We start from the raw sequence: 13,359 nt of genomic DNA, 5'->3' as shown, positions 1-13,359 counted from the left end.
TGTTATGGGAGTAGGGAGGCAGAGTCCAGCCGGCTCGGATCTTCAGAGTCAGCCCGTAGCATTCACGAAGGAAAGCAGCTCTCCCTCCCTGCAGCTAGAAATCTCTCTGAGGTAGGGCACCATGCCTAGCGGCCTAGCGGCATGGTGCCCTATGGGCCAGTGCCCCGCGCAGACCGCCGTAATCTTGAATGCATTTGCGCGCGTCTGGCACAGGAACTCTTGTTGTCGGGCTATATTATAAGCGGGCCAAATTCTCCTTGACTTGGCACAGCTTGTAAGCCTTCGCCATCCCAGGCCCGCAGCTGCTAGGTAGTGCGACTAGACTCCGCCCCGACAGCCGCCAGCGGAACACCGACTGTATTCGCCGAGGGACTGCCAAGCTTGCCTGGCCAATCCGTCAGCCCGCTCATTCCCCTCTATGTTCCCATGCACCCAGAGGGAACCCAGGAACCCAGAGGAGAGTGATCTTGAGCGTGCCGCCCAGATGGTTGAGCGCGTCTCTGCACTGCCCCACCAGCCTGGAATATGTCGTCGTTGAGTACAAGGCCTTGATGGCCGCTTGGCTGTCGGTCAGAATGGCTATGTTACGCTTGGGGCTCGAATCACGCTCCAGCCATCGACAGACTTCCAATATCGCCAGTACTTCCGCCTGGAATACACTGGTGAAACCTGGAAGTCCATACGACTTGGATACACCGTGTGTATTCGAGAAAACCCCCGCGCCGACTTCATAGGCTATCTTTGATCCGAATACCGAATACCGTGCCATAGTCTTGCAACACGCCGCTTTGCCCTGGTTGGAAGGTCCACAGCAAAGTTTCTCGTGAAGTTCAGCTTGCATGTGACATAGTCCGTAGGGGATACCCAGATTTCTCGAGGTATTTCATCTAGTTGCCGTGGCCGTAGGACTTCGCTGTCCAGCATCCGGACTCACGTAGTCTGACGGCACTACACGCTGCAACATATTTGATGTGGAGGTCTAGGGGGAGGAGATGCAGGAGTACATTGAGAGCATCTGCCGGGCAGGACTGTAGAGTCCCCGTAGCACCTGCACACGCAGTTTTTTAAATCCTATTAAGCTTCGTTCTATTGTATTTCTTCTTCAAAGCCTGCCACCATACAATAGAGCCGTACGTCAGGATCGGACGCATTACAGCGGTGTACATCGAGAGAACCATCCTCGGACGGAGACCCCATTTCTTTACAAAGGTTCTCTTACAGGCATAGAAGGCTATATAGGCCTTCTTAACCCTCAGTTCTATGTTCAACCTCCAATTTAGCTTAGGATCCAGGATTACACCCAGATACTTTACATTAGAGGAAAGAACCAATCTTTGTTCATTCAGCCATGGTAGATGGAATTCAGGTATTCTTGTCTTGGTGGTGAATAGCATCAGTTGCGTTTTGGTTGGCTGCTGAGTCCGCATCTTGCGGCTCACAGGCACACTTTTCGCAACGCTCCTTCCACGATGTCGCTTATAATGGGCAGAAACATTCCTGATACTAATATCACCAAGTCGTCGGCATTTGCCACCACCTTCACCCCGCTGCTGTCCAATGTATGTAAAATTTTATTCATTACTATTAACCAGAGCACCGTTGAGATGGCGCCACCCTGGGGCGGGCCTCTGTTCACAGCTCTGGTCAAGTGGTTGCCTCCCAGATCCGACTGGATTATCCTGGTATTCAGCATGGATATAATCCAATGTGTGAGATACCCCTCCAATTCAATACCGGTCAAAGATTCCTTGATGGCATTGGTACTGACGTTGTTGACAGCTCCTTCTATACCCAAGAAGGCAGCAAAGGTATACTGCTTGTACTGCAGCGACCGCTCAATCGTACCAATTACCTCGTGAAGGGCGGTTTCTGTGGATTTTCCTTTGAGGTAGGCATGCTGGGACTAAGAGAAAGGCGTTCTCTCCATAATCGTCCTTCAGGGAATGTCCAGGACGCTTTCTAGGGTCTTCAGCACGAAAGAGGTCAGGCTGATTGACCGAAAGTCCTTCGCGGACTCATGAACGCGCCTGCCCGCTTTCGGTATGAAAACCACTCGTGTGCGCCTCCAGGACTGCGGTACGTATCCTAAAGTGATGCAGCTCCGGAAAGTCTCAATAAGCCACGGCACAACGCTTTCCTGCTGCTTCTGTAGCATGACTGGCATTACGCCATCTGGGCCAAAATATATTCCCTACAAACTCGAATAAGCAGAATGTACAGAAAATAAAAGATACATCATAAGTCCAGACCTAAACCAGGCTGAAGTAAATATTTTTTGTTGAGGATGCTGGGAGTCCTGATTCCGGTCCGTCACCAAGTGGCTGCAGATTCAGGACTCCCAGCACCCTCCTCAGTAAAAGATACGTTCTTGTAGATATAAACGACGGAAGTGTTCAATGGGGAATATCTAATTTTATAATGAAGCAAGGGCCAGGCTTTATGTTAATTTCGAACCTGGATAACTCATAATTTGAAAAGTCGGTTTTATGTACCAAAAGGGAATTTTGAGGCACTAATTATATTTCCAGAGTATGCGCTTCTCTGGCTTTAATATATACTTTCTTATCTAAAGTTTTTTTTTAGATTTTCTGCTAAACTGAATGATGCTAAATAAAACATTGATACGACAGTCTACAGCTTCTAACCCAAACCTATAAAGAATTTTAGGAATTCTCAATGAGTTGCCCTTCCATAACTTAAACCTTAATAATATTCTGGATGCTAAGAATAGCACCATCCGACTGGAAAGAAGAAGTCAATTCCAGAGTGAAATTTCAAAACCCAACTGGGCTGAATCCTCAATTCTTGGTCCAAGTCCTAAATAACAATTTTTATTCAGAAGTTACAGTTGAGATCAAAGAGAATCGATCAAACCTCATAATATCACTATTTATTTTCCTTTCACAGAAATAGCAAAGCCATAATTCTCCACTCCACTTTGCGTTGATCCACTTGCGCGATATTCCGATCCCAGCAAACTCTAAACAAATCCTAAGTACACGATTCGACCTTCAACTACATTCCCTGGTGCTGGAGGAACCATCCCATCGGTACCGTGACGAACCAGAAATGTTTCCCTTTTCTCCCTGACCCTCGATAAGCATGGATTTGGAGCTGTTCAAACGTCGATCCCGGAGGCAGACAGACAGGCAAACACAGAGACCCTTTTCATCTAATGTTTGTTGCCTTTTCTAATATTTGTTTGGACACAGAAGAGACTCCGCCGTAACATCAAAAAGCCCAACATCAAAGACTTTCCAGTTATGGCCCATTTGTGCAGGCGTTAATATCGCTTTTTGGATGTAAACATTCCGATCGGGCAATGATGGGCTTAATTGATTCCCATGGCGGAGATGCAAGAGCTGGAGATTTTGTGGCGTGGATGATTCAATGTAATGAGGGGATTATTGGGCTCAAGTGAAAATGTGAAAATGGGAAAATGTGAAAATGGGCTTCTATTTGAAGATCAAGAAGTACTCGGGGATATATTTTTAGCATGAACTGAAAGATGCGAATATTTTTAATGTGCATGGATTTGGTCACTGAATGGAAGTGCACAGACCTCAACGGCGTCAGTGTTAAGGGATATTCTTGCAATGCAGCAAGTTAATTTTGTGCAACATTGGAAATGCAGTTACATAGGCATGTCTACATTATTGAAATCGCAAGGTGGAATAGTGCATTAACTTCTTAAGTTGATCGATCGATGTGGGTTGTGATATTAGATGTCATAATGGCTCCCCTAAGGTGCGCTCTTTTGACCTAAGAGCCGGGTTCTGACAGGCTTCTAACCGCAAGATTCAATTCAATTACACGTAGTACAGGAAAGGGTTCCTAAAGGTGGCATTGTAGTCTTGATGGGTGGTCTGAAAGCCATCTGCTCTGACAGCACCTTGCTGGGACATATGATTGGGAAACACGGTCTTGCTGATCGTAATGATAATGGTGGGGTTTTTGTGAATTTCTGTAGCTTCCACTGTCTCGCCATTGGTGACACTTTATTCGAGCGCAGAGTCTGCCATAAGTTCAACTACGTCTCAACTGACCAACACCGAACGAGCAATCAGATCGACCATTTCCCGATCAGCATTCGATTTGGGAGTTGCCTTCTGGTTGTGTGTAAGAAGATAAGCGCTGACATCAGCCTCGAAAGGGATCATATCTGATGGTCGTTTACGTTCGTCTGAGTGTTGCGCCCATCATTTCTTCCAGGGATGGAGAGCTGCGACCCCCTAGCTTCAACATCGACAGCTTGTATTGTTGGACATTAGGAGTGTACCGATGAGTACTCGCTTGTCATCAAAAATGCTACTTTCTGGTGTGACGTCCCCCAGAGGACGTCGTCAGAGTAGAAAGAAGGGGATGATTGTTAAGATTCCAATGAAGAGCACCCGTTTTGAGCGTAATAATCGGAAGAGGTGTGGCGGGCAAAGGGTAGTATAGGTTCCAGGGCGAAAAGTCTCCCGCGCCTGAAAACGGGACAAAATGTACTAACTGGTCGTCTAGGTTGGGAGTTGGGTAAGGCTGACAACAATATACGGGAAACCAAAGATACCAAGTCAAAACAGCAGCCTCGGGCGGGATGGATTTCAAAACGATAAACCCGGCAACGACAACGCAATAACTCTCATCGAACGCGCGCTCCCTGTATAGACCGAATGCTGCTCACTACCTAGCCGATACTCTGTCTCAATAGGGGCTAATGTAACAACGTTGCAAGAGATCCGCTGGATAGGGACGGGTTTCATGGAGAATAGCCGCTACATTTATTATAACGGCCATCCAGTATGTGCTCGGAGTAGGTTTCTTAGTCAGCCAAAAAAAGGAAATCTGCTGTTATCGGCTTTAAAAACATAAGCGAAAGGCTATGCACTCTGCGTTTGCGATGCAAATTTAAAAATACAAGCCTCATAAACGTTCACGCCCCTACAGAGGAGACTGCATAGTCGGAGAAGGATACCTTCTGCGAAGCAGTTGAGCGGATCCTCGAAGCCCCTGAAGGAGCCCGTATTCAGGTAGCGAACTGCATTTTGCCTGATTTTTGCATCAGAATCGGAAAAATGATGATAATATGATCATGGCTTTCAAACTCTTCTGCTCAGCGGTAAACACATCCCGTCACAGATAGAGCAATTAGGGGGCAGGCAGAAATGGATGACTCTCTCAGGAACGACATTTTCTCAGGGGATCTGTAACTAGAGACTTTAACGAAAAAATAATGTTATTTTTGAAATTCTTCTTTTTTCGGCCTTTGTTCCGTTCGCAAGCGGGGTCGGCTCATCGCGAACAGTTCTGCCACTTGATTCTATCAAATGCCTGGTCTGGATGCAATCGCGAGGGTTTTAAATGCCAGCGTATCAAGCTATCGTTGTATCGGCCGGCCTTTTGGTCGCTTACCATCGACATCGATGTTCAGACCAATCTTGACAAGTGAATTCTCGTTAGCGCGAACTACGTGACCATACCATCGAAGACGACTGTCTCGCAATTTCACCACGATCGGTGTAACCCCATATCGATCGCGGATACCCTCATTTCGGATGTGATCAAAATGTGGCACGCCACTACACAACGCAAAGTAACATCTTCGTGTCCATTACCGCAAGACGCCGCTCATTGTCTTTTATAGTCGGCCAACACCATACTTGATTTATATCTTTCCTTGATCTCAGAATTTTAGTTTTGTTTTTCTGAGGATTGTACGAAGTACGTTGCTTCAAACCCTCCTCCTTTAATTGAGCTTGGAACCAGCATGTTATGTTGTAATAAGTCAGAAAAGCCACTTTGTTACCGAGAGCTAATTGCCGCTCAATGAGAATTACGAATAAGTTGCTTATTTAGACGCTTGATGCGCTTCTGTCATTGTGTTCTGGACCCGATAATAACAGAGGTGCTAGCTCGAATATTTTTTTGTCAACAAGTCAGCAGGATGAAGCCTTATACACCTCGATGTTCACCTTGCCGAGACAAAGAGGGAAATCTGATTTCCGACAGAATGGGCATATTGGCTTGAGTATTTTGGTCAACTGTTCACTAACCAAAATATAGGCAAGTTGAGGGTCCCGCCAACTGAAGACAACTGACAAATGCTGCCACTACCAAACATAGAAGAAATAGTCCGTGCAATCCACCGCCTTAAAAACCATAAGTCGCCAGGTGGATGGAATTACAGCCGAATTGGTTAAATATGGTGGCGACCAACGACACCAAGTGGTTCATCAACTGATGCTAAAGGTGTGGGACAGCGAGTCAATGCTTGATGACTAGCAACGAGGCATTATCTGTCCCATAGATAAAAAGGGGGATATCACACAGTGCAGCAATTATAGAGGTATCACGTTGCTGAGTACCATCTATAAGATATTCTCCTCTATCTTGCTAGACCGGATAGCCTCATACGCCCAGAACATAAGTGGCTCATACCAAAGAGCTTTCACTCCAGGCAAATCAACAGCAAATTAGATTTTCTGTCTGCAGTAACCGATGGAGAAACTGTTGGAATATGGACAACAGTTGCACCACGTTTTCATCGATTTTAAAGCCGCGAATGACAGGATAGCCAGGCTAAAACTGTACACGGCCATGACAGAATTCGGTATCCCGACGAAATTAATAAGACTGACTAGGCTGACCCTGACCAATGTGCGAGGTCAGATAAAAGCAGCAGGATGACTCTCGAGACCGTTCAACATCAACAACGGTCTAAAACAAGGGGATGTCCTATCATGCGTCCTCTTCAACCTGGCCCTGGACAAAGTGATCCGTGATACTGAGGTAAATGCAAGAGGTACGATCCTCTTCAAGTCCACCCAATTAATGGCGCTAAAAACCAAAGAACGAACAACATCGGCCTTGTGGGTATGCGGTGACCAAGCCATACAGGAATGTATGAGGAATTCCACAAATGGGTTCGTATTGGCAAAAATAGACGGCATATACTTCTACCGGTGCTATGCTCCTCCAAGCCTGACGTTGGTCAAATTCGAGGATATGCTGGACAGATTGGTTCTGGATGCAAAAGGACGGAAACCAAAAGTCATCTGGCGTGATTTGAATGCATGGGCCACAGAATGGGAAAGCTCACTGAGGGCGTTGTCTATTGGGAGCTTTCGCGCAGTTAGATATCATAATGGCTAACGATGGTCAGGTTAATAGTTACCGGAAAAAGGGGTCCGGTTGGGTTGTGGATTTGACTTTTGTTAGTCCTTCACTAGCTTGCGATATGAGCTGGAACGTCAGTGAAGAGTACACCCAGAGTAATCACCAGGCAATAGTCTTTGACCTGAAGCCAAGTGGTCGGAAATCTGCTCGTCGAAAAATGAGGAGAACGTCAGGTTTGTCTGCGAAAGCAATTGACGATGTGTGGTTGGACCAGGACACTATACATCGCAAAGAGCGCGAAGGCATGCGGCACATCGATGCCGAGACGTTATATTATACTTTCCCCAGTAGAAGGACTAACTGATAGTGGAATAGTGAATCGTCAGATCTTCGGTCGGTGTGCCATCGGACCAGACGAGCGGTTCAGGTAGCAATGGGTAGGATTGACCAGAAGGTAAAACAGCGAGCTTACAAGGAAGCCCGAAGAAACCCGAAGCTAGCTACACAGCGAAGCAATAGAGACTGCTGCAAGCAACTCTGCGGAGAGGCGGATATGAGCCCATAGGGAAGCGCCTACAGGGTTGTGATCTCTCCTACTGAAAATCGTTCAGGGTTTGTTCCCTCAGGAGAACATTAGGGGATACAGTCTTTACATGTGGCTATAATACTCCCAGTAAGGAAGAAAGAAATACTAGAAATTTGCGGTAGGCTGGGGAATAACAAGGTGCCCGGTCTCGACGGCATACCCAGCAAAGCCCTTAAGCTGGCCGTTAAGTCGAGACCAGACATATTCGAAGAGTTGTTTTAATTATGCTTGGCGGATGGGATCTTTACTGAGACATCGAAAAGGCTTCCTGGTTCCTGGACGCAATCGGGAAAATGCTGGAGAGAATAATCTACAACAAATTGCTCCCGGCTGTAGAAAGTCTAGGAGGCTTATCAGATCGACAATACGGCTTCCGTACGGCCAGATCAACGGTCGACGCCATCAAACTGGTCACTGGTTTAGCAGAAAATGCGATTCACGGAAGGGATGTACTAGCAAGTATTTGTGCTGTGATCACCTTTGATGTGCAAAATGCGTCCAACTCAACCAATTGGAATCTTATAAGGGGATCATTGGCAGCGATTAGGGTACTCAGTTATTTAACTGCCCTAGCCGACAGCTACTTAACAATGGAACCAAAGAATAGATTGTCTCCGCGGGTGTTCCACAGGGCTCTGCGCTGGACCGCTATTGTGGAACATCATGTATAATAGTGTCCTCAATGTCCCATTTGCTAGCGAAGCCACAAGAGTGGGTTACGCCGATGTCATAGCGGTGATTGCTGTCGCAAAAGATCTGGCGAATTTGGAATTAAATTCATCCGAAGCAATCACTGCTATAGAAAAGTGGCGGAAAGATGCAGGTTACGGAGGATAAAACAGAGGCCGTGCTTATCATGAAGCGGCGTAAGTAAACAACTGCCTATACCAGAATGGGGAAGCATATCATCACTTCAAAGTCAGCAAATAACTTCCTTGTGGTGATGATAGATGCGAGGCTGAATTTCAAGCTGCACTTGCACAATGTTTGTACCACGGGGTACAATGTTAGCATGGCCCTAGCAAGGATGATGCCAAATGTTGGAGGCCTGTGATGCACTCGTAGACTGCTTATAGCTAGACCGGCCTAACAGCGCGCTGTGGTTACAGAACCATCTCGGATAAAGCGGCCTATGCAGTAGCCGGAATGATGCCAATCGACATTTCGGCCGATGAGATGACACGCATCTATTATGGACCCGATTCTTCCTTTGATCAGCAAATGAAATTCGCCGAAAGGGAGGAATCCTTAAACAGATGACAGCAACAGTAGGAACAGGCGAAAAAGGGTTGATGGATCCACAGATTGTTTCCCAGCATCAAGGTCAGGACGCAGAGAACGCATAGTGAGCTAAACTATAATCTTACGCTTTTTTTCACGGGACCTGGCTTTTACCTTAAATACCTCCATAGGTTTCAACTGGACAGTTCACCCAACTGTACCAGCTGCGACGCTGAGGAATGGAAGAGTCTAGAGGAGGCATTGGGAGGAACACTAGCACCGGAAAATATAATTAGAAAAATGCTTGCATACCGGGAAAGCTGAACGACATGTTAGGGCGTTTTCAGGAGGGAGAGGAGGCCGGAAAGGCGCAGTTGCGAACGCAATCGATGCGCGAAGGTAGAGGCTGGAGCCATGTCCACCCTGCGGTGAAATACTTTGTGGTGGTTTCTCCCGGAAGAGGGCAGGAGTTAGGGGGTGGTTTTAGTTTAGTTTCCCAAACGCAGGAACATGTGTGCCAGTGTCTTTGGAAGATTTTCACCCCCGGAAAAAAAAGATGGACCGATGGACAGACAGACACTAAACCGATTTTAATAAGATTTTGTTTTACACAAGAAAGTGACAATCCCCTACACGGGGCTTGTATCTGATTTATAGTCAGCATTTGCGATGAAGTTCCTTTTGTGGAACATACACCTCCCTTTAAACTTAAGTTGAAGACGCTTTCACAGATATTACGTGCTGGGAAATGATTTTATATTCAAAAATCTTTTGGAGTTTTTAGTAGATAAAGGAAAGTCCTCCGTTCCAACAATTTTCCAAAGGAAAAATGGATTAAACACTTTTTCTGGATAAGCAAAAATATCTGGATAAACGAAAACCCCTCGATTTTCATAACTGTCTTGCTTTCAGAATATTTGCACTATTTTTTTCTGTTTTCTCGTGGTATAGCTTACTAACAGGTTGTGGATAAAAGCCGGCAATAGGTTACGGTAGGCGGGTTAATTAATCCGTATGGATCTCTATGGAAAGTCTATAAGGGCAATATCTATGGTAGAATAAGAAGGCGAGGCAGACCCCGCCTAAGATGGAGCGATGGCGTCGGTCAGGACGCCAGACAGCTTCTGGAGATATCGAATCGGTGGACCTCTCACCAATTTTCTTTGTTCTTGTTATGGACATCGTCACACGGGATACAAAACGTCCAGCGCCCTACACACTGCTTTGTGCAGATGGTGTTTTCCTAGCATCTGATAGCAAAAATGATCTCGAGCAACTTGTTCAAAAATGGAATGGTCGCCTCATGCAACACGGTCTCAATTGAATTTAAACAAAACTGAATTTTTGACGACCGATCCCCATGAAACAGACACAATGACTGTCAGCGGCAGTGATCTGTAAATACCTCGTGTCAACGCAATCAGCTAATGGAGAACTGCGTTATGAAATTGCTTCACGCATTAATGCATCCTGGATGAAGTGACGTTCCACAATTTGTGTTATTTGTGATCGACGTATCAACGAACGTCTCAAATCTAAAATTTACCGCAATGTCGTCCGTCTTGTCGCCCTCTATGGTTCTGAGTATTGTCCGACTATAAAAGACAATGAATGGCGTCTTGCGGTAATGGAGACGAAAATGTTGTATTGGACTAGTAGCGTGACACGTTTTGATCACAACCGAAATGACGATATCCGCGATCGTTATGGGGTTGCATCTATCGTGGAAAAATTGCGAGAAAGGCGTTTTCGATGGTATGGTCACGCAATTCGTGCTAACGAGAATTCACTTGCCAAGATTGGTCTGAAGTCGATGGTAAACGACCAAAAGGTCAGCCGAAACAACGGCGGCTTGATACGATGAATGGGGATTTAAAAGCCTCGAGATTGCACCCAGATGAGGTATTCGATAGAGGCAAATGGCGGAGCCGATCACGACGAGCCGACCCCTTGTGAATGGGACAAAGTCTAAAGAAAAAAAGAAGATGGACAGTGCGATTGGCGCAACACCGCGATTAGAAAAGCATTATCCGGAACCACCAGTTTGGGTTCCGGGGAAAGAACGGGACTCAACACGCACTAAGGTACCTTCACGACTCAGTGAGCAGCAGACTTAAAGTCAACAACAAACCCACAGTAGTGTGTGCATTAGATCGAGAAAGGCCTTTGATACGGTTTAGGTTAACCGAATTATTTTCAAATGAGTCAACCTTAAATTCCGTATTCCGGTGATCAGACTTATAATAAGTTTCTTCGAAGATAGTCATTTTTACGTCAGTGTGAAAAATGACTACTCCGATCTGCTACCGGTCACTTCCGGAGTATCGCTGGGATCCATTTCAGGACCTACACTTTATAACATTTTCATGCTCGACGTTCCAATCCCAGAGAACTATTACAGTTTACTGACGACACGCTCATCTTCTCGTCGAGCCTCCGACTCGGAAAGGCAGCTATTGCTATTGAGAAATATTTATCAAATCTCTGCATGTACTACCAGACCTGGGGCATTAAAATCAACGAGGCCAAAACACAGGTCATCATTCTTTGGAGAAAATCCAGATACTTGGGATCTAGATCTATCTACAGAAAAGCTAAACGATTAAAAACACGCATTGAGAATGAACAGTAGTTGAGAATGCTCTCATGAATACCTAAGATTCGATCCCACCTTAAGCTTGCCCTCAGTAAAGGACGCGGTGCATTAAATAATATGTAATCTTTTCTTCGTAAAAGAGTAGGACTTTGCACTAAATCTAAGCTGACTCTATAGAACGTTCTCATAAGACCCATTCTTTGTTACGGAGCTCCTACATGGATCACTTGGTCGACCAAAGCTATGAAGAAACGTGAGGTCCTTCGAGCGAAAACCAAGAAGTGCGGCCGCAACGCCGAAGTGTACCGGCGAGCAAGAGTAAAACCTCTTCGAGAGTTCACTCTCAACCTGATGGAGAGATTCTTCCAGAGAGCGGAGAATCATCCCAATCCACTCGTTTTCCATACTTAATCATTTGGAACACGTGAAGATGAAGACGATTGGGAGCTTGATTCTTTCAGGAGGATTGTCAAAACTATATTTACTAGAAGCGCCGGAAACCCTTCAGTATCATACATCAGGAATCTTATAAAAAATTAATGAAATTTGACCACACTTACCACCCCGAACCAGTTATTGGCATGACTAGAATTAATACTGCTACAATCAGAAACAGCCGCATATCTGCTCAACAGGCTCCTCTTCACAACAGCACTGAAGAAGACTCACTGAACAATTAGGGTCTTCTTCACACAATACTAGTCATCATAACAGCGCACTGAAAGTAACACACTCATGATTCCGTTTCGTCAATCTTTTATCCGGTTTCATGGATATCGCAGATGTCACTAGTCACTTAACAATGATTAAGTACACTAACGTCGATATTCGAGGGTTGTTTTTTTGGTCCTTATTTATGTTGGTTAGAACAATTTCTCTTGATTTGGAAAGTCCAAAAAATATGAAGAAATTCGTTGCATTAGACTTTGGTTAGCTTATCTAGTTGTGATTTTATTTAATAAGAAGGTGGCCCATGTTTTCAAGTTAAATCTATGTTAGAGTCTGTCAACGTTTTCAAATAAGATACTATCAGGGTTTCACTAGTCATGACGGATTCATTATTGAGATTTGATTCAAAGTTAGTCTCTTAGTAATCTGTACACTAATTATCACTGGAAACTACACTTCTTTCGAGTAATTTTGATTTTGATCGTATCCTAAATGGATAAGTGAGAAATCAAACGAAATTTCAGATAGATATATGTATCTAATTGACGAGCACCGTAACGGACGACGGTCACAGCCCAAAAATCAACCGAAATTTCCACGGCTGGACACTATAAGAAGGCTTCAACCGCGATGCCGCCTTCACGTTTCATGGAAAAATAAGAAAAACCTCGCGTCAGGTAGCTTCCGTTCATGGTATCTCAGATAAAACTAATTAAAAAAATAATAGAATGAAAATTTTTCGGAGATATCTTTTTTTTACCGGTCGTTTTTCGAGACTCGCATTTCAAGCGAATTCTCATATGTTTTTATTCAATTTAACAAATCGTAGCGCCGTCGCATTGAAGGCTAAGATAAGTTCGTATTCCGTAGATACAGGTGAACGCAGCGGTGCCGATAGAAAATGAGAGTGATGAAATTGATGATATAATTAACCCCAGTGTGTCTGGATGTTTTGGTTGTAAGATGCTTGATAGGGAGCTGAGTACGGAAGAGTACTTTTTTACGGAGAAATTTTGGGTCGGAATTCGGTTTGAGAAGGTCACCTGTATCATTATATTGAAGTGATAGACGAGAGTTACACGGATCCCAACAGCTAAGTTCCAGGTGAAGTCAGTTTCTTCTTTAGCGTAAGAATGCCATAGGTTATTCCTAACCAGAGTATTGTTACTATCCAGATCGGAATCAG

The 13,359-nt window shown here is 45.0% G+C and overlaps 1 protein-coding gene across 1 annotated transcript in view; it reads right to left on the bottom strand.

The window, feature by feature from the left end:
* LOC119647109 (protein Wnt-6) overlaps positions 1-13,137 on the bottom strand; it is a 71,282-nt gene extending 58,145 nt beyond the window's left edge. Inside the window, exon 1 of the mRNA XM_038047887.1 lies at positions 12,065-13,137. Within this exon, the coding sequence (XP_037903815.1) occupies positions 12,065-12,126 (62 nt within the window). The 5' untranslated portion in view covers positions 12,127-13,137. The remainder of the gene's footprint in view (positions 1-12,064) is intronic.
* Positions 13,138-13,359: the final 222 nt, after the last annotated feature.

Source organism: Hermetia illucens, chromosome 1, assembly GCF_905115235.1.
Source record: "Hermetia illucens chromosome 1, iHerIll2.2.curated.20191125, whole genome shotgun sequence".
NCBI lineage: Eukaryota > Metazoa > Arthropoda > Insecta > Diptera > Stratiomyidae > Hermetia > Hermetia illucens.
This window is presented reverse-complemented; position numbering and strand designations above follow the sequence as displayed.